This window comes from Heloderma suspectum, chromosome 5 (genome assembly GCF_057233095.1).
Source record: "Heloderma suspectum isolate Gila_16-S chromosome 5, 16-S_ref, whole genome shotgun sequence".
In the NCBI taxonomy this organism is placed as follows: domain Eukaryota; kingdom Metazoa; phylum Chordata; class Lepidosauria; order Squamata; family Helodermatidae; genus Heloderma; species Heloderma suspectum.
The window spans coordinates 164,525,885-164,547,632 of record NC_139462.1 but is presented as its reverse complement, the minus strand read 5'-3'; the positions used below and the strand labels follow the sequence as shown (position 1 = coordinate 164,547,632).

The 21,748-nt window shown below is 41.6% G+C and overlaps 2 protein-coding genes across 3 annotated transcripts in view; one reads left to right on the top strand and one right to left on the bottom strand.

Annotated features, from left to right (window-relative positions):
* The window catches only part of ASTE1 (asteroid structure-specific endonuclease 1), a 61,782-nt gene that overhangs the window by 19,809 nt on the left and 20,225 nt on the right, over window positions 1-21,748 (bottom strand). The window lies entirely within an intron of this gene.
* Window positions 1-21,748, top strand: part of ATP2C1 (ATPase secretory pathway Ca2+ transporting 1) — a 58,699-nt gene that overhangs the window by 30,949 nt on the left and 6,002 nt on the right. Inside the window, exons 14-23 of the mRNA XM_084858200.1 lie at window positions 3,935-4,032; window positions 8,189-8,284; window positions 8,367-8,456; window positions 10,286-10,390; window positions 11,235-11,391; window positions 12,311-12,481; window positions 14,130-14,227; window positions 15,463-15,513; window positions 18,049-18,215; window positions 19,097-19,165. Of these exons, the coding sequence (XP_084714326.1) occupies window positions 3,935-4,032; window positions 8,189-8,284; window positions 8,367-8,456; window positions 10,286-10,390; window positions 11,235-11,391; window positions 12,311-12,481; window positions 14,130-14,227; window positions 15,463-15,513; window positions 18,049-18,215; window positions 19,097-19,165 (1,102 nt within the window). The remainder of the gene's footprint in view (window positions 1-3,934; window positions 4,033-8,188; window positions 8,285-8,366; window positions 8,457-10,285; window positions 10,391-11,234; window positions 11,392-12,310; window positions 12,482-14,129; window positions 14,228-15,462; window positions 15,514-18,048; window positions 18,216-19,096; window positions 19,166-21,748) is intronic.

The window sequence follows — 21,748 nt, the reverse complement described above, 5'->3', positions numbered from 1 at the left end:
AGTATGAGCCTACCTGTACACAACACTCAACATCTCAGGCCCTCCTCCAAGTGCCTCCTCTGAGGGAGGTGCAGAGGGTGGCAACAAGGGAGAGGGCCTTCTCAGTGGTAGCCCCCAATTGTGGAATTATCTCACTGAGGTCTGCCTGGCGCCAACATTGGCATCTTTTTGGTGCCAGGTTAAGACTGCCTGTCAGGGTTGGATCGGAGCCCAGAGAGCTCCAAAGCAGTTCTGATTCTGAGAAAGAGATAGAAACCGCGGGAGAGGAACCTGCGCGCTATTCAGAGGAGCAGCCAGGGGGAGAACCCTTCCCGGTACACATTCCTGAGAGTGATAGTGACCCTGGCAGGGAGAGGGAGGCGCAACAGCAGTTTCTGGATGCTAGGCACCGGCACAGCGTCAAATGGGAGATGGCGGGCGCTGAGAGGAGGCGCTCAGCCTGCTTGGCGCGACGGCAACAGCGGCGCCCCAATGCCCCACGGGAAAGGGGTGGACTCTCTCCTCCTAGCCCATAAGTTCAGAGGTTTCCCGCCTTCCCCTCCAAACAGAGATCAACTGATTCCTAAGGTAAGAACCCCCGAGTAGGCAGCTCTCTTAAGTCTCACTCGTAGGATCAAACAATTAGCATCTGTAAGCGTCATTAGGTTGAATGGAAATAAAGCCTTGGAAAAGAGCCTTATTGTCTGCGTGTTGATTCTGGCTACCTGAGGATCTCAGAAAGCAGCAGGGGCGACCTCCCAACACTGCCCTCTACTCCCAAGCATTTGATAGCATATGATGGGATTTTAATGTCAGCTGTTTTGTCATGTCCCAGTATCTCATTGTAACGTTTTTTAGCTGTTTAAATTGTTTTAAATTTTGTATGTTAAAGTTTTTTTATTATGTTGTGTAATTTTTGTGAACCACTCAGAGAGCTTTGACTGTTGGATGGTATAGAAATAAAATAAATCAACATCATCAGAAAATCAAAAGGGGGTGTTGGGCAATATTACTGATCAGCTTTTACAACGGGAATAGCTCTGTCTTTGAAAAGAGAACTAGAGTTTGGGTCTTTTCTGATTTCTCCCCTTCTCCCCCTCCAGTGCCTTGTTCCTTGATACCTACGGGAAATACTAAGGGGAATTCAGGCAAGACTAAGGGCAAAACCAAGAAATAGGTGCGTAAGTGCGCAGACTGAGCCTCTAAATCCTCAGTCCCTTTATACGCTTCAGAGGAGTCCAACCAAGATTATCCTAGACACCCTGCCCTATCACCCAAGGGGACTCTTCGGATGAATAGAGATGGAGATGTCATAAGTATTCAGTCTCTGCATAATTATTCTGGCACGGAGAGAGAATTATCAGATTCTGACCAGACTGAAAATTCTTCTAAATACAACGTTGAGGACTTTCTCCCATTATTTTCCAAGGCAATAGCGTGTCTCAGATTGGAGTCAACATCACAATCCTCTGGTCCCATCTCGGAGTCTGCTTCCAGAGAAGCATCCATTTTTTTGGAACCCGGAGTGCCAAATAGGAGAATATGCTTTCCATCTGGTTGATAAACTAGTTAAGGCTGAATGGGCTGTTCCACTCAAGAGCCGGGTTGGGGTCAGTGTAGCCCAAAAGTTATACTCTCTGGCACAGCGTGATATCGATGACCTCTAGGTCCCCCTAGTGGATACTCCTGTGGCGACAGTCCTGTTGGGTGCCCTAAACCCTAAGGATGGGAATGCCCTCCTCAGAGATGGGGGGGGGGATCCGAGATAGCCCTCCAAAAAGTCCACAAGGCAGCACCTCTATCTATTAGAGTGTCCTAACTTCATCGGGTTTTACCAGGGCCTCCTTCCTTTGGATTGAGGAACTTCTAAATAAACCAGGACCTTAACTGCAAGACCTTATATAGAGGCCTAATGAAATTATACAAACAAATCAGTTTCTCCGTAGACATTGGAAGCACCACCCTGTCGTCCCAGAGACTATGCACTGTGTGTATTTATGAAGCCATGTGGAAAGCTTTCACTCACTAGTGCAAGAGAAAATCCATCTCCTATTGTAAGGCCGGCATCAAGGACCTGTTGGCCTACCTGCAAACAAGACTCGACTTGGGTCTGTGACTCAACACCTTATGAAGGCAGGCCTCTGTACTGGCATTGATCCTATCCATGCCAGGGGGCCCATCCTTGGGGTCCAACCCCCATCTGAGGGAGTTTCTCCGAGGCACAGCATTCCTGGCCTCACCGGAGGTGTACTGATTTCCTTCAATGGAGTCTACAGACAGTCCTCAAGGCATTGACAAATCCTCTGTTCAAGCCACTATGAACCATCCTGCTCCTACTGCTGAAGGTGGGGGGCCTCTCAGTACAATAACACATTTGTTCCTTCACCAAGAACTCTTATCACTCTCCATCTGGGTCCTTCTTTCAAACCAAATATTAAGTTCTTGTTGCACTGAGTCCCTATTCATAGCTTTTCACCCCACTTCCCAAGGCTGGAAAATGTCCCAGTCCATCATTTGTTAGATGGTTTAACACAAGGGTAGGCAACCTTTTCGGACCCGGGGATACATTTGCCATTTGTTTTGGGGCCTTCAGGCATATTTTCTTGCCCCCCAATTCTCTGGCTTCTCACTTTCTTTCCCCACTTCTCCCCTGGCTACCCCCTTCCCACTGCATACCTTCCCCAGCCCTTGCCTGGGATTCCTCCCCTTCCGCTGCCTATATCTGCAGTCACCTCAGGAGATCATCTGCTGACTTCCTGCTTCCTCATTAGGACTTTGATGTTGCCGAGGTGAGGTAGGCAATGGAGGGGAGTCCTGGGCAAAGGCTGAGGAAGGTGCATGGGAAGGGGGTTGAGGTAGGTATTCGGGCGGGGGATGGGGCAGGGTAGTGCAGGGCGATCTGGTGGATGCTGTCAGGGGACTTGGTGGGTGCCAGGTTGTTGACCCCTAGTTTAAGGCTGTATTGTAACTATACGATTCGCAATGTCTGCCATGGCCCTCACACCTTACTGCTCACTCAATGTGAACTGTAGCCAGCTTGGCAGTTTTCTCCACCAATGGAGAAATTTCCACTAGTGGAAATTTGCAGGGTGGCAATGTGGGCCAAACATTTTCCTGTCACTACAGCCTAGACAAATTCCTATCAGTGAAGGCCGCTTTTGGGATATGAATTCTCCAGAGCACGGTCCTTCCTGAATAGAGTGAGTCATTAGCCCACCCGTAAGGAGCTGGGCAGCTTGGGCACATCCCAATCCTTGGATGCCTCCTCTCACCAACCAGAGAATGGAATTTACTGTGCAAGTCCATTCTGGGTTGGTGGGATGGAGGCATCCAACCCCATCCTTCATATGGCTGACATAATTTTTCTTACCTGATTGGCTAGCTCTCCATGCTGTTGCCTTGCTCTCCAGAGGGATGCTTTTTGCTTATTGGGTTTATTTTCTGGCTTGGCTGTTCTGTCCTCTCCTCTGCTATTCTGTCTTACCTGCACAGTAAGGAAACTGGAGGTGGAGCTGGAGGACCAGGACTTCCTTAAAAGGTCACTAATCATGTGATCCCTGCCTTCTTGGGTGGTAAGAGAAGATAACCCAATCTTTGCATGCCTCCATTCCACCAATCCAGAATGGACTTTCATGGTAAGTATCCAACATTCCAATTCCATTCCAGTTCAACATTAAAATTGAGCAAATAGATGCTATTAAGGGAATCTTGATGAGGCAGTCATTTGATAAAAAGATAGGTTTTTATCAAAGCATGCACTAAAAATGGGCCTTGCAGAGGAGAAGGGGAGTTGGGTATGTTCAGCTGGGGAGAAGTAGGTGGCCTGCTGCCTACTTAGCCTAACCAAAGACTCCCCATTCCTTGGGATTTGGGGGAGAGGCTGTATTTCCATGTTCCATCATTTTGCCCAGATGTTTCACAAGCTTTGTATGATTATCTTGTTCATGCTTTTCAGGCTGCTGCAATGTGATTTGTTCAGATAAGACTGGTACACTGACGAAGAATGAAATGACTGTTACCCATATATTTACAGCAGATGGGCTACATGCTGAGGTATGTAGTAAGCAATGTGAACATGGATGGACAAATATTCTTCATCTACAAGAAGTGTGGTGGTTCTTTAAGCCCTGACTTATTTCTGGAGGGCTGGTGCTGCTGTAGAAGACTGGTTCAAATTAAGTGGCTATTTGACACTTATCTGTGAACCATATTTGTGCCTATTGTTGTTGTTCAGTCGTTAAGTCGTGTCCGACTCTTCGTGACCCCATGGACCATAGCACGCCAGGCCTTCCTGTCCTCCGCTCTCTCCCGGAGCGTGCTCAAATTCATATTCATTGCATCGGTGATGCTATCTAGCCATCTCATCCTCTGCCATCCCCTTCTCCTTTTGCCTTCAGTCCTTCCCAGCATCAGGGTCTTTTCCAGTGAGTTTTCTCTTCACATTAGGTGGCCAAAATATTTGAGCTTCAGCTTCAGTATCTGTCCTTCCAATGAGCACTCAGGGTTGATTTCCTTTAGGATGGACTGATTTGACCTCCTTGCAGTCCAGGGGACTCCTAAGAGTCTTCTCCAGCACCACAGTTCGAAGGCATCAATTCTTTGGCGCTCAGCCTTCCTTATAGTCCAGCTCTCACAGCCATACGTTGCTACTAGGAAAACCATAGCTTTGATTATACAAATCCTTGTCGGCAAGGTGATGTCTCTGCTTCTTACTATGCCGTCTAGGTTTGCCATAGCTTTCCTTCCAAGGAGCAAGCGTCTTTTAATTTCATGGCTACAGTCACCGACTGGGGTGATCTTGGAGCCCAAGAAAATAACAGCTGCCACTGCTTCCATTTCTTCCCCTTCTATATGCCAGGAAGTGATGGGGCCAGATGCCATGATCTTAGATTTTTTTTAATGTTGAGTTTCAAACCAGCTTTTGCACTCTCCACTTTCACCCTCAACAAGAGGCTCTTTAGATCCCCTTCGCTTTCTGCCATTAGGGTGGTATCGTCTGCGTACCTGAGGTTGTTGATAATTCTCCCGGCAATCTTAATTCCGACCTATGATTCATCCAACCCGGCGTTTCTCATGATGTACTCTGCATATAAGTTAAATAAGCAGGGTGACAATATGCAGCCTTGTCGTACTCCTTTCCCAATTTTGAACCAATCGGTTGTTCCATGTCCGGTTCTTACTGTTGCTTCTTGACCCCTGTACAGGTTTCTCAGGAGACAGGTAAGGTGGTCTGGTACTCCCATCTCTTTCAGAATTTGCCACAGTTTGTTGTGATCCACACAATCAAAGGCTTTAGCGTAGTCTATGAGGCAGAAATAGACATTTTTCTGGAATTCTCTTGCTTTCTCCATGATGCAGCGAATGTTGGCGATTTGATCTCTAGTTCCTCTGCCTCTTCGAAACCCAGCTTGTACTTCTGGTAGTTCTCGGTTCACATACTGCTGAAGCCTAGCTTGTAGGATTTTGAGCATCACCTTGCTGGCATGTGAAATGAGCGCAATTGTACAGAGTTTGAACACTCTTTGGCATTGCCCTTCTTTGGAACTGGAATGTAAACTGACCTTTTCTAGTCTTGTGGCCACTGCTGAGTGTTCCAAATTTGTTGGCATATTGAGTGCAGCACTTTAACAGCATCATCTTTTAGGATTTTAAATAGCTCAGCTGGAAGACTGTCATCTCCGCTAGCTTTGTTGTTAGTAATGCTTCCTAAGGCCCACTTGACTTCTCTCTCTAGGATGTCCGACTCCAGTTCAGTGACTGAACTATCATGGCTATCAAGAACATTCAGATCTTTCCTGTATAGGTCTTCTGTGTATTCTTTCCACCTCTTCTTAATCTCATCTGCTTCTGTTAGGTCCCTGCCTTCTTTGTCCTTTATCATGCCCGTCTTTGCATAAAACGTTCCCTTGAGATCTCCGATTTTCTTGAAGAGATCTCTAGTCTTTCCCATTCTATTGTTTTCCTCGATTTCTTTGCATTATTCATTTAAGAAGGCCTTCTTGTCTCTCCTTGCTATTGTCTGGAACTCTGCATTCAGTTGGATATATCTTCCCCTTTCTCCCTTGCTTTTCGCTTCCCTTCTTTCGTGAGCTACTTGAAGCCTCATCAGACAGCCACTTGGCTTTCTTGCATTTCTTTTTCTTTGGGATGGATTGAGTTGCTGCCTCCTGAACAATGTTACGGACCTCCGTCCGTAGTTCCTCAGGCACTCTGTCTATCAGGTCTAATCCCTTAAATCTATTTGTCAACTCCACTGTATATGCATAAGGGATATGATTGAGGTCATACCTGAATGGTTTAGTGGTTTTCCCTACGTTCTTCAATTTAAGCTGAAATTTTGCAAGAAGAAGCTCATGATCTGAGTCACAGTCAGCTCCAGGTCTTGTTTTTACTGACTGTATGGAGTTTCTCCATCTTTGGCTGCAAAGTACATAATCAATCTGATTTCAGTATTGACCATCTGGTGATGTCCATGTGTAGAGTCGCCTCTTGTGCTGTTGGAAAAGAGTGTTTGCTATGATCAGCGTGTTCTCTTGGCAAAACTCTATTAGCCTTTGTCCTGCTTCATTTTGTACACCAAGGCCATGCTTGCCTGTTATCCCGGTGATTTCTTGACTTCCTACTTTAGCATTCCAATCCCCTGTGATGAAGAGGACATCTTTTTTTGGTGTTAGTTCTAGAAAGTGTTGTAGGTCTTCATAGAACCGATCAACCTCAGCTTCTTTGGCCTCAGCGGTTGGGGCATAGACTTGAATTACTGTGATGTTGAATGGTTTGCCTTGGATTCATCCTGAGATCATTCTATCGTTTTTGAGATTGTACCCCAGAACTGCTTTTCCCACCCTTTTGTTGACTATGAGTGCTACTCCATTTCTTCTAATGGATTCTTGTCCACAGTAGTAGATATAATGGTCACCTGAATTAAATTCGCCCATGCTTGTCCATTTTAGTTCGCTGTTTCCCAAGATGTCGATGTTCAGTCTTGCCATCTCATGTTTGACCACCTCCAGCTTACCTTGATTCATTGATCTTACATTCCAGGTTCCTAAACAATATTGTTCTTTACAGCATCGGACTTTCTTTTCACCACCAGACACGTCCACAGCTGAGTGTCCTTTCGGCTTTGGCCCAGCCGCTTCACTCTTTCTGGCGCTACTTGGAAATACCCTCTGCTCTTCCCCAGTAGTATATTGGACACCTTCCGACCTGAGGGGCTCATCTTCCGGCATCATATCTTTTATCCTTGTCATACGTTCCATGGGGTTTTCTTGGCAAGAATACTGGAGTGGGTTGCCATTTCCTTCTCCAGTGGACCACATTTTATCAGAACTCTCCACCATGACCTGTCCATCTTGGGTGGCCCTGCACGGCATAGCTTATGGCTTCACTGAGTTACGCAAGCCCCTTCGCCACAACAAGGCAGTGATCTTAAGAAGAGTAATGGTAGAGGGTATCACAGACTGTGGAGTCATAAATGTAGAAACTGTTCTGGAAATGTTGGTACTAAATAAAATGATCACTTGATGTAAAGGTAGAGGTTGGATTGCCAGTTCAAATGCATAAAAACAAATGTATGTTGGAGAGGCATAGCAGGAACAGAAAATCTACTACTGCTTGGGATCAACAATTTTCTGGCTTCTTTCCAAAGTAAAATTTTTGGCTTCTTTTCCGAATAAAACAATGTAGGAAATGTCATTTGGGTGCAATTTGCTAATGCGCTCTACTTTTATTGTGGTTAGCTGACTGAATAGTTGGGTATTTCCTTAGCATTTCCCCCTGCTTTGATCACAATAACCAAACCTATCAGTTTCTTCAGACCCTACAAACCTGTTACAGCAAACAAAGCAAAAAAGTGAATTATGCTTTTTAGGGAACTTTAAAGATTCATTTTTCACACTTCACATTGGGTAGTATCTAACTGCTAGAGCAAATGATGTTGTGCTAGCGGAAACTAGGTTCTGAACTACACGCCACAGGAAAATCCAGTTAAAGTTACATTTTTGCAAGCAGTTGCACAACTGGTTGCAAATTACATTTGCACAACTGCTTGAGCATTACGCTTGCACAACTGCTTGTACAATGGAAAGGTTTGGCAGAACTCCGTTAGTGCTATTTGAGTTTGTGAAATTACACCATTCAATACTGCCCTAGGTGTCTTTTTTCTATTAACAGTTGTTAATTACAATTCATGATTCTTATTTTGTTCCAGGTTACTGGAGTGGGCTATAATAGGTTTGGAGAAGTAGTGGTTGAAGGTGATGTTGTTCATGGATTTAACAAGCCATCTGTTAGCAGAATTGTTGAGGTAAGGTCTTGCATAGGAATTCTACTCTCTTCTGAAATATGGACACTTGTGTATGAAATGAACATTTTTTTCTTGTCTATAGGCTGGGTGTGTGTGCAATGATGCTGTAATTAGAAACAACACTTTAATGGGAAAACCAACAGAAGGGGCCTTAATTGCACTTGCTATGAAGGTAGGTGGTATGTTGATGTATTTCGAAGGGCAACAGAGCTTGTGTTGATATAGACATGCAGAATGTTATGTATTTCAAAGGGATACAGGTGGTGATCTGTTGAAAAACAACAATCATGGAGCACCTTAGACACTGAGGATTTTTCATCTGATCCCCTTTCAGTTGCATTTCATTGGCCAAATATTGCTTTAATGAATTGTCAAGACTCTGTGTTTATAGCATTGCAGCCTTCCTTGGAAGTACCATTGACTTTAGTGATACATCTGAGTAAACCACATAGGATTTGGCTGTTTAAATGCTATTCATACCTAGCATAATTTCATGGGTCTACAACATACTTAAAAAATATGTAATACTTTAATTTACCATTGTATTCAAATTCCCCCCCCCCATGGAAATGTGAAATTCTGTGACAAGAATAGTTGTTTACAGTTGTATCCCACCCATCCCCCAAGGAAGTAAGAGTGGCAGTCTTCAATTCAGGTGTTGGGTAGACCTAGGGTTGTTGAATTTACAGGCAGAACTACATCAGGTTCCTTTTAGAGTGGTTACTAGTCTCTGCAAGAATGTGCAGAGTGTTCCCTACCACAGTCTCAGAAAAAGCTGTTGTAAGTTAATTGAATTCATATGACAGCGGTAGAGCAGCTAGAGGATTTGGCAAAGGAGATGATATATCGACTATTGCAATAAGATGGACTACAGTTCTAAAACTTGCTAAGGGCACAATCCTATGCATGTTTAGACAGGAAAAAGTCCCACAACTCCCACATTCCTGAGCCAGCATGACTGGGCGGGGAATGCTGGGAACTGTAGGACTTTTTTCGGTCTAAATATGCATAGGATTGCACCCTAAGAAAATTAACTAAAAGGAAACTAAAACTAAAGGAAATTATAAACATGCTTGAAAATAAGCTCAGTTGAAACAAATGGAGCTTTTCCAAGTAAATATAGACAGGACTGATGTGTAAAATGTGTAGACTGTGTGTCACTATAAGGAGATATGAGAATGATGCAGATTAAAATTTAACCAATATGCAGGCGATGCAATGCACATGATACAGCACTCCAAAACAAGCGACCACCAGTAGTGCATCAGTTTATACATTTTTATAGATTTTTTTAAATTTAAAATTTTATCGCTTTAAAAATGTTTAAACGTGTATGTGTGTGTGTGTGTGTGTGTGTACACACACACACACAGCTTATTAATGCAGCTTGATTGGCTGTTGAATACAAGTGTTGATTGTTAATCTATGTTCCCTCATTGATGTTTGGCATGTTCCTGATTGGTTCTTGCTCAGCTTATAAGTGGTAATGTAGCATACTCTTAGTTGTGACTAAAGCTGGTGTTTAATACTGAAGCATTTCACACTCTAAAATCTGTGTCTGTGTGTGCATATATATGTATAAGTATGTGCATGCACGCGCACGTGTGTGTGTGTGTGTGTTTATATATATATATATATGTTTAAAAAATTAAATACAACTTTAAATTTTAGAATTTTAATTTTTTAAGCTATAAAAATGTATAAACTGGATGCACTTCTAGTGGTCATTCATTTTGGTTTTGGAGATTAAAATTCACCTGTACATCTGGATGGGTTCTGTTCCCTAATATGGTACCCTGCAATCAAGCAGTATCTTTTGTACCCATATCCATATTGGAGTAATCCATATCAGAGTAATTCATATCAACCTGATTGTTGGAAGATACCAATACAGAGTAGGAGCAAGTAAGGTGAGGTTCACTTGTGGGACTCAGGATTGATAATAGATTCTTTGGCTGCAAAAGCATTGTGTTGAATTGGCAGTGTCATTTGTTCTCATAGATGGGTTTAGATGGAATCCAGCAGGACTACATAAGAAAAGCAGAATATCCCTTCAGCTCTGAGCAAAAATGGATGGCTGTTAAGTGTATACATAGAACACAACAGGTATGCCTTTTTCTGCCATTTTTTTTCCAACAGGCTCCAATATCCCACTATATCCTATCATTTTAATGTGCAGTGACAGAGTTCTGCTTATGCAAAGATCTATTCTCATATCAAACTGAAGGTGAAATTGTAAGTGTACTTATTTGAACACAAGCTTCATTAAAACAAATGGAACTGTATTTCCATGTAAATATGGTTGGGACTGGTTGGTGGGTAAATGTCTGACCATGACTATGTGAATTTTGCAACAATCATGCCAGCTTACTTCAGTCTTGTGACGGTATGCCACTTGGTCCAGTGTAGCTCAGTTCAATGAACAGAGCTTGGGGGGGGGGGGGAGGTTTTGTGCTCCCTGAAGGTGCTTGACTCTTAAAGGCATGCTGCAGGCCAGCATATCCTATAGAGATTTTAAAAATGTAAGTCTTGTTGCAGAAGCAAGAAATTAACATTAAAATTGTAGGAAATAGAGAGGACAAAGCTCTTATTTCTATGCTATACCAGCCCATATTCTCAGTGCTTTCAAACCTAGTTCTTTAAATGAAGATGTTGGAACAGCACTTTTATAGCACTTCTACAGAGTAGAGGTGCATCTATGTGTATATATTAACTGAACAGTCAAGGAATTAAAACTCTGCCTCATTTTTCCCTAAGTGAGAGTAATATTACATTGCTAATGTTGTAAATTATGTGGGGGGCATAGGTATGTCTTCATTAAGGTGATGAATTTGAATTATAAGTTGATTAGGAATGATTATCAGCATACTAAAAAAAGTGTTGAAATTGTATAATGACATAGTTGAGGCAGGGGACAGAGCAGCATGTACTAACATGTTTACTCTTTTAGGACAAACCAGAGATTTGCTTCATGAAAGGTGCTTACGAGGAAGTGATTCGATACTGCACAACATACAATAGCAAGGGGCATAGCTTACCTCTTAGCCAACAACAAAGAGATCTTTATCAGCAAGAGAAAGCATCCATGGGCTCTGCAGGACTTAGAGGTAATACCATATGCCAGTATTATCTCCACAGCCAAATAGAGCATTTTGAAAACTAATCGCTTGCTGTGCTCAGTGTGAGAAACTCCAGAATAAGCCTTTTTTCATTTGTTCCCATTTTTATAGACTGTGTTGCTTTCAAATTGCATGGGCACTGGTACTTAAACTTTCATATTTTAAAATTAGGAAATGTGTTTTAACCTCTTAGTTTACAATTTGAGGTTTCTAAAATTCCAAAAAGAAATTAAATACTAATTTTCAGACATTTAAAAGCAGCTTCATACATCATCTTAAGGAGACTTGCCCCCAAACCCTAAAAGGTAATGAGTTGGAAGCAGACTAGGTTAGTTGTATTTCACTTCCCATTAAAAGCAATGTAAAAAGTCATGACTTTGTTCCCATTTAAATTAATAGCACTTAAGTGCAACTAACTTACATAATAAGCATAATCCTATACATGTCAACCCATGAGTAAAACCGACTAACGTCAATGGGATTTATTCCCAGGTAAATGGATATAGGTTGCAGCCTTGGTCTGGATCCAACCCAATATATGGAGGGCAAACAAATGCTCAATTAACTCTGAAATTATACAGGGAAAAGACAAAACTATAGTATTGTACCTTGTTACAGCCTCAGTTCACAAACTCTGAGGTGGAAAACCACATTGTTTTGCTACCAGTCATACCATCAATTGGCGTCACTTTCAATTGACTGCACTCTATGAAAGTGAGATTTATTTTTGGGAAGCTCTATCCTTCCTGTGCAGTCATGTACAGAAGGTTACATTATTACTAGAGAAAAAACGCTTTTTGTTTAGTTAAGTGCTTCTCTAGAGATTGGATAAGACTAGCTGTATCATGCTTATATTTTAAATTGGTGCCGTATCTAAAGGTGAGCTCTCTCTTGTTTTTTGTTTAAGTTCTGGCCTTAGCTTCTGGTCCTGAGCTTGGACAGCTGTCCTTCCTGGGTCTGGTTGGAATTATTGATCCTCCAAGAACTGGTGTAAAAGAAGCTGTCACTGCACTTATCACTTCAGGAGTAGAGATAAAAATGATTACTGGAGATTCACAGGAGACTGCAATTGCCATTGGTATGAATGGAGTCTTTTCTTTCTGTGAAATATTGAGGTAGTAATCGCCTTGTCAATGGCTATATTTAAAAAGTGAGTTTATCTTAGATGTTGAACTCAGGGCTAGGATTCAAGAGTCATAATTTATTTTATTTTATTTTCAGTATTTGTATACCGCTCTACATCCAGAGACCATAACATAAACTCTCTGAGCCCAAGGGACTGCTTAGACTTGTTTTCTCAAACAGTAACCCACAGCATTTGACACAATTCTTTTGAAATTGAGGGCAGTTTCAAAAACAGTCTAATATACTAAAGGGATTAACTATTCAAAGCCTAGTAAAAAAAAAAAAAAAAAAACAACCCTATGCAGCTCCTTATATCCTGACCAAGAAGCTATTTCTTTAAAAAGTTCTTACTCATGAGTTTAAGAAGCAACAGTTTAAAGACACCATGGTAAAGAATATTTCTTCCATGCCTATCTGGATTGCAACCATTGAACAGTATCCAATTTGACACCGCTACAAATGTAAATTACATTGCACTAGCGTAACCAACCTCTGGTACAAAGTTCATAGCATTTGCTGGCACAACGGGTACGGGTTTTCCCAGAAAACCATAGTGCCAGTAAACACTATTTTCATTGCACTAGCATAGGTGATCTCTAGAGCAATGTAATTTATGTTAGCGGTAATGTCAAATTGGATACTGCACATTGAAAAAGCATAATTTTTAATCCACCTTTACTTTTGCCACTTTCGCTTACATCAGGAATCTATATTAATATTGTGATATGTCAAGAGCTAACCTCTTGCTTTTGTAAAAAAATGTTATTTTCTGCTTAGGAGGAAGGAGGGCATCCTGTAACTGGTGACTCTTGAAACCAGTCAGGACTTAAAGAGGCTTCTAGATTCTTGCTTCTGCTGGAAGTGGCTGTCCTCTCAGTATTATCTTGTCTGTACTGAAGCTTCAGTGCTGGCTATGGATCTTTGAGTCTGAGACTTAGAAACTATTATCAGAAAAAAAATATCAAGAAACTTGGCTCTAGTGCTTCCAAAATTGAGAGGGCATCTGTTCCCAGGGGAAACTAAAGCTTCTTTGAGCCCTGTCTCTAAGAGGATTCACCCATCATAGGACATCCAAGCAGAAGGAGCCTTCACAGTAAATCCAGTATTCCATTTGTAAACAAAAGTGTTAAGAACATAAGAAGAGCCATGCTGGATCAGACCAAAGTCTTATCTAGTCCAACATTCTGTTTGTACAGCGGCCAACTAGATGCCTGTGGGAACCCCACAAGTAGGACATGAGTGCAATAGCACTCTCCCAGTTTCAGCTCCTTTTTCATGCTTTTACTAGCATATGACAATGAATAAGTAATATAGTTACTAACTGCATTTGCTAGGATTACTGCAGAAGAATATTTAAAATTGTACACATGCTGGAATGTTCCCAATCATATACTAGGTGTGGTGGGAACCATTGATGGCTATATATGTTGCTGTAGTCTAGTGTACATTTTCATTGACATGCTGCTAACATGAATAAATAATACAATAATTGATAAGAATCTAGAATGTTTAACTGTACATATGCATTTAAATGTGCTCCACTGTATTCATTCACTGTAGCATCTAGGCAAAGTACTTTTGTTTTATCTTGCTGTTTCTAGCTAGTCGCTTGGGATTGTATTCCAAAAGTTCTCAGTCAGTCTCAGGAGAAGAAATAGACACACTGGATATACAACAGCTTTCGCAAATAGCGCCTAAGGTTGGTTTTAAATAGAGGGGAAATGGTCTGGGTGGGGAGAACACTTCAGTTAATGTGTTACTGGGGGTGAGTTCTTTATCAGTAATCCAAGAAATATTAGTACTATATAATGCATCTTACTGAGTATATTTATATAATTAGGAACATCCCAATCTTCCTTGGTGGTGAATATATGGGGATTGTAATTCCAGAAAACCACTTTAGTCCTCCCTGTATCTTTTGAAATCTTTGTGAGAAGGTATGAAAGAGGCGCTTTTAGTTAAGACTCCAGTAGATTAAAGACCCCAAACCAGGTTGCTGTGTTCTTTTTTAGCTTTGAGGTAGTAGGAAAAATGACACTTGGCAAAAGCGCAGATGTTAAGATACCAGTTCTTCTTTACACAGACAATGCAGTACTGTTATCAATAACTAAGGAGGCAATCCTATGGCCCCTAAACAGTGTCTGGGGGGCCAGAAGATTTTTCATATACCTGGATTTTTTAGATTCCACTGCTCCTCTTGCTCTGCATTTTTGCTTGTCTGGCTGGGGTGCTGTGGAGGGGGAGGGAAGGAGGCTGCAGACAGTGCTCTGACCTCAGAGCCGGGAATCCGTGCCCCCCACCCGGCCCCCTTGCAGCTGGCACATAGAGAACCTCCCTGGCTAAGATCACAAAAGCAATCTTGGAGAGTGGGTAAAGGGGGCATTTCTGTAGGTGGGGAGGGGACTGGATCCCCAGGCCTCTCCAGGCAACTTCCCTCCCCCTCCACAGCGCCCCAGCTAGACAGGCAAAAATGCTATTGGTTGAGGTTTTTATTCTTGGATGATACTTCTACTTTGTTTAGCATGTGAAAACTCGTATAGGAGCAATCGGTAAAATTCTGTGGAAAACAAATTTTGTACTGATGGTATGTCAGTACCATATATATTTCCCCTTCAGCTAGAATAAAGCAAAATCAGTTTAATCCCAACAAGTCAAAGATATTGATTACCAGGGTTCTATAACCTTGCCACTATCAGTTCCAGTGGTTAGTGAAAGCACAGAGGAGAAAGGAAATGGCAGCGGACACGGGGGAATTAGGCAAGCTGAAGCCTGATGGTGGGGGAAGAAACAAAGAATTGAGAAGCGGGGGGATCACTTTTCTGCTTGGCTGTCTTGTTGCGGTCATGGCTGTGTAGTCCTGAGTGGAAGATATTAGGCTAGGTGTATTCCTTTACAGTTAAGCAATTGTTAAGATTAATTTTTTCCATTTATTAGGTAGCAGTGTTCTACAGAGCCAGTCCCAGACATAAGCTGAAGATTGTTAAGGTATGTGTGTGTTTATTATGTGTGAGCAGCAACTAAATCCATCCCAAAGAAAAAGAAATGCAAGAAAGCAAAGTGGCTGTCTGATGAGGCTTTACAAGTAGTTGAGGAAAGAAGGGAAGCGAAAAGCAAGGGAGAAAGGGGAAGATATATCCAACTGAATGCAGAGTTCCAGAGAATAGCAAGGAGAGACAAGAAGGCATTTTTAAATGAACAATGCAAAGAAACCGAGGAAAACAACAGAATGGGAAAGACTAGAGATCTCTTCAAGAAAATCGGAGATCTCAAGGGAACGTTTTGTGCAAAGACGGGCATGATAAAGGACAAAGAAGGCAGGGACCTAACAGAAACAGATGAGATTAAGAAGAGGTGGCAAGAATACACAGAAGAACTATACAGGAAAGATCTGAATGTCCCTGATAGCCATGATAGTGCGGTCACTGGACTTGAGCCAGACATCCTAGAGAGTGAAGTCAAGTGGGCCTTAGGAAGCATTACTAACAACAAAGCTAGCGGAGATGACAGTATTCCAGCTGAGCTATTTAAAATCCTAAAAGATGATGCTGTTAAAGTGCTGCACTCAGTATGCCAACAAATTTGGAACACTCAACAGTGGCCACAAGACTGGAAAAGGTCAGTTTACATTCCAGTTCCAAAGAAGGGCAATGCCAAAGAGTGTTCAAATTACCGTACAATTGCGCTCATTTCACATGCCAGCAAGGTGATGCTCAAAATCCTACAAGCTAGGCTTCAGCAGCATGTGAACCGAGAACTACCAGAAGTACAAGCTGGGTTTCGAAGAGGCAGAGGAACTAGAGATCAAATCACCAACATTCGCTGCATCATGGAGAAAGCAAGAGAATTCCAGAAAAACGTCTATTTCTGCTTCATGGGCTACGTTAAAGCCTTTGATTGTGTGGATCACAACAAACTGTGGCAAATTCTGAAAGAGATGGGAGTACCAGACCACCTTACCTGTCTCCTGAGAAACCTGTACAAAGGTCAAGAAGCAACAGTAAGAACCAGACATGAAACAACCGATTGGTTCAAAATTGGGAAAGGAGTACGACAAGGCTGTATATTGTCGCCCTGGTTATTTAACTTATATGCAGAGTACATCATGAGAAACGCCGGGTTGGATGAATCACAGGTCGGAATTAAGATTGCCGGGAGAATTATCAACAACCTCAGATACACAGACAATACCACCCTAATGGCAGAAAGCCAAGAGGATCGAAAGAGCCTCTTGTTGAGGGTGAAAGTAGAGAGTGCAAAAGCTGGTTTGAAACTCAACGTTAAAAAAACGAAGATCATGGCATCTGGCCCCATCACTTCCTGGCATATAGAAGGGGAAGAAATGGAAGCAGTGACAGATTTTATTTTCTTGGGCTCCAAGATCACCGCAGATGGTGCCTGTAGCCATGAAATTAAAAGACGCTCCTTGGGAGGAAAGCTATAGCAAACCTAGACAGCATAGTAAGAAGCAGAGACATCACCTTGCCGACAAAGGTCCGTCTAATCAAAGCTATGGTTTTCCCAGTAGTAATGTATGGCTGTGAGAGCTGGACTATAAGGAAGGCTGAGCGCCGAAGAATTGATGCTTTCGAACTGTGGTGCTGGAAAAGACTCTTAGGAGTCCCCTGGACTGCAAGGAGGTCAAATCAGTCCATCCTAAAGGAAATCAACCCTGAGTGCTCATTGGAAGGACAGATACTGAAGCTGAAGCTCAAATATTTTGGCCACCTAATGCGAAGAGAAAACTCACTGGAAAAGACCCTGATGCTGGGAAAGATCGAAGGCAAAAGGAGAAGGGGACGGCAGAGGATGAGATGGCTACATAGCATCACTGATGCAATGAATATGAATTTGAGCACACTCCGGGAGAGAGCGGAGGACAAGAAGGCCTGGCGTGCTATGGTTCATGGGGTCACGAAGAGTCGGACACGACTTAACGACTGAACAACAGCAATTATATGTGAACTAACGAACGTACAGTTTCTAATATATATGGTACAGAGATTTGTATTGATAGTAATTCAGTGTCCAGATGAAATCAGTTAGGGCTCTTGAAGGGGAATTTGCCAATGAGATTGGGTAGTAAAGTACTATTAGTACTATTAAGGTACTAGGGAGCAGGTAAAACTCAGAGTGGTGCTTTGCCGTTTACACATACAGAGCCTTGGACCTTACCATGCTGATATGAAGCATTTTTATACAGTTGATTTACATCAACAAAACTAAATGGAGAAGTAAAACTAAGAAAAGGGAAACCTTTCTATTTTGGACTGCACAAGGAGAAATGGAGTAGAACTAGTGAGTTCTTGTGTTTTGAGTGTTTAAAAATGTGTCTAAAATTTGTCTGGTAAAGCCCCTATAGATTTATCTTATGAGAGATAACTTACTTATGAAGTCTTCTATTTCAAAAGTAGAGACAAACGCTGCATTTAAATGTACAATATAGCTTATGATCATTGTAAAGCCTCAGAAATAAAACCGTGTGGTGTAACTGATGGAATAATTATAACTGTTTTTCCTTAGTCACTACAAAATAATGGTGCAGTAGTTGCTATGACAGGAGATGGAGTGAATGATGCTGTAGCACTGAAAGCTGCAGATATTGGAGTAGCAATGGGGCAGACTGGCACTGATGTTTGTAAAGAAGCAGCTGATATGATCTTGGTGGATGATGACTTTCAGACAATAATGTAAGTTTGCTTTATACTCCCATTCTGCATGCTGTGCAGTTGTATTATCTGTATGAGTGTTGTTTTGTTTAGAATATGTAACTGCCGTGTCCTTAAAGTTTCATTATCCCACCCATCAGTGGAGGTGACATTTGAGATAATACAAGCTTTATTCTAGTGGCATTTGCGAATATATGGCATGAAAATCCTATTTAAGCCACCAAGTAGTGCCCACAGTGGAATAAGTTAGTTTCTTTTAGTGTTTGCTGCTCACAAGAGTAGTGGGAAGATAAGTAGATATGGATATGAAAACATTTTTCTGTGGATTAGGTCTGAAAAGATTTATATCTAATCGTAAGTATAGTACAAATCTGTATTGCTGCAATCAATGGTGGAATTTCATGGCAGGAAAATATGAACACATGTAGGCACAGCTTGTTCACCCACAAGTTTAAAAAAATTCAATTTAACCTTCTGTAACTTTAATTTTGAAAGTCTCCCATTATGAACTATTATTTAATGAGTACATTCAAATATAGCTACCTACATGATATTTGGATTTTTTTTAGCTCCTAGAGCAAATGGTATAAGATAGTGCTTCAAGATAAGGAAACAATGACACCTGTAATGTTCTTTAAATTATGCCCTTATATTCTGAAAAGCTAGTAAAGCTGAAGCTATAATCTTAATGTGCAATTGTATTAACGCTGAAAGAGCTGATAATATTAACTTCTAAGTGGCTGAGGGAGAGTAAGTCCATTTTTTTGAAGTTATGGAGCAACTTAAAATACCTTGGTTAGATCACTGTAAGAGTTGCATTTTCAGGATGCCATCTAAGTACTACCATGCATTTTTAGAATTCATTTTCTCTAAGGATTTTTATCTTGGTTTTTATATTTCAGGTCTGCCATTGAAGAGGGTAAAGGGATTTATAATAACATTAAAAATTTTGTTCGATTTCAACTTAGCACGTAAGTTTTGAAACACCATGTCAGATGTTTCCTGTTAATCATAGAATCATAGAATAGAAGGGTTGGAAGGGGCCTATAAGACCATCGAGTCCAACCCCCTGCTCAATGCAGGAGTCTGAAGTCAAAGCATTATGAATTCTGCTTGACTGATCAGTTCCATAGATGTCTGCATGATCAGTTCTGACATAAAATGAACTTGGCAATTCCTAAATGGCACACTATTTACCATAGAGCCATAGCTGCACTTGCTTGCTAGTCGTAATTCTAGCTGTAATAAATAAATTCAACATTATATCTGTTAGGGATGGATGAATTTGTCAATTTCCCTTTCTGTAACATTAATACACCTTTTCAAGCACAAGTTTGTTCCACATAAATTTGTGGGGTTTTTTTAAAAGTCCACATGAAAATTTGTACACATTTTGTGTGTGTGCAATTTCCCCTAATACACACATTTTTGTGAGCACTTTCTCTAATATATGCATTTTTGTATAGATTTTCTGATCTAAGAACTGCATCACAAAATTTGGAGAAGTCTGAAAAGATAAAGATAATTGCGTTCTGATTTGCGTATTAGTTCAGGGAGTGCAAATTAGGTCAGTTCGTATTAAAATGTGAACCAAACAAATTTCACCTTCATCCCTAATATCTAGCACAGTGAGCTAAAATTGATTGAAGATAAGATTCTGAACAAGGTATCTGCATAGTAAAAATTTAATTGTGACAACATTTCTATTTACTGCATGAAATGATCAGAACTACATGGATGTCATCTGTTACTAAATATGGAGGGATTAATGAGTACAGGCCCAAGAATAGCTTCTGCAGCTTTTAGCCCAAGATTGTGTGATGGTTTTGCTTGCCTCATAAGGCATATTTTCCAGCCATTCAGTACTGTACAAGTAACCAATCTTGACAGATAATTTTGTTAGTGTTTAGGCTATAAGCACTTCAAAAGTACCCTTAAGCTGCACTACTTTGTGTAGGAACGTGTCATGACACATACTATGAAATAAGATACCTTTTCACATTAAATGCTCCCCATTTTATTGCTTCAAAACATTTCTTCTTAGAGCTGACACTAGACAGTGTGAAACTTTGTCTCTGCTGAGATACTAATCTCAAGGGGAAAACAACAACGTCTTGTAGCACTTAAAGACTAACATATTTATTTTGGCATTAGTTTTCATGCATCTGATAAAGTGGACTCCAGCCAAAATAAATATGTTGGCCTTGCAACAAGACTTTCAGTTGCTTTTGCTGCTACAGCTCCTGCTCTGGAAGTTCACTCCCAGAAGTGAAGGTGCTAGAAGTCTAATCACCCATAGCTTCTATTACTTGTTTTGCCCCTACAAGCCCATTCTATTAGTCATGATAGCTAAATAGAATGTCCATCTTCAGAGGGAGTTTACCTCTGAATACCAGATGCTAGAGATAAATGGCTGCTTTCATGCCCTGCTTGTGAACTTTTTGTACTTTGGCAATGGTGTATTGACTCCAGCTCAATCTCAATTTTTTAAATTAAAAAAAATCAATAGTTTTGCATGCATGCACATGGACTTTTAGGGATTTTTTGGTCATATTACAAAAAATAGGTGAGCCAGATAAAAAGCAGTAAGTGCTCAGTACCTTCTGACACCAGGGGTGGGGAACTTTTCCAGTTTGAAGGCCTCATTAGTTACAAGCAAGCAGGTTGGGGCCCAGTGGAGGCTTTTTAAAAGTCTTAATGCAGCATGGGCTGGGGAGAAGAGAAACTCTTAATCTCTGATCAATTATACATTCTGCTGACATATACCTCATGATGATCAGTGACTGGAAATAAGGCAAAGAAGCTGGTGACCTGGATGGGGACCTCCTGTGGGCCGACTGAGGCACACAGGGCAGAGGTTCTTCATCCATGATGTAAACAGAAGGTATCAGGAGGGGATACCCAAGGGTGTCTGATTTGGGTAAGATCCATTGAAATCTTAGATTTTATACATGCAAAATGACACCAAAGGTACTTTTGGGATACTCTATATACTTCTATGGCTGCGAGAGCTGGACCATAAGGAAGGCTGAGCGAAGGAAGATAGATGCTTTTGAACTGTGGTGCTGGAGGAAAATTCTGAGAGTGCCTTGGACTGCAAGAAGATCAAACCAGTCCATGCTCCAGGAAATAAAGCCAGACTGCTCACTTGAGGGAAGGATATTAAAGGCAAAACTGAAGTACTTTAGCCACATAATGAGAAGACAGGATACCCTGGAGAAGATGCTGATGCTAGGGAAAGTGGAAGGCAAAAGGAAGAGGGGCCGACCAAGGGCAAGATGGATGGATGATATTCTGGAGGTGACGGACTCGACCTTGGGGGAGCTGGGGGTGGCGACGCCCGACAGGAAGCTCTGGCGTGGGCTGGTCCATGAAGTCACGAAGAGTCGGAAGCAACTGACCGAATAAACAACAAATATACTCTATAGCCTAAACACCTACAAGTTACTTAATAAAACCTCTGTTTCTTGTATACCTGGAGAACAGTCCATTTGTTGCAATGGTTGGAAAATATGTATCTTATCAGGCAGGCAAAACAGTCACTGGCTCTTACT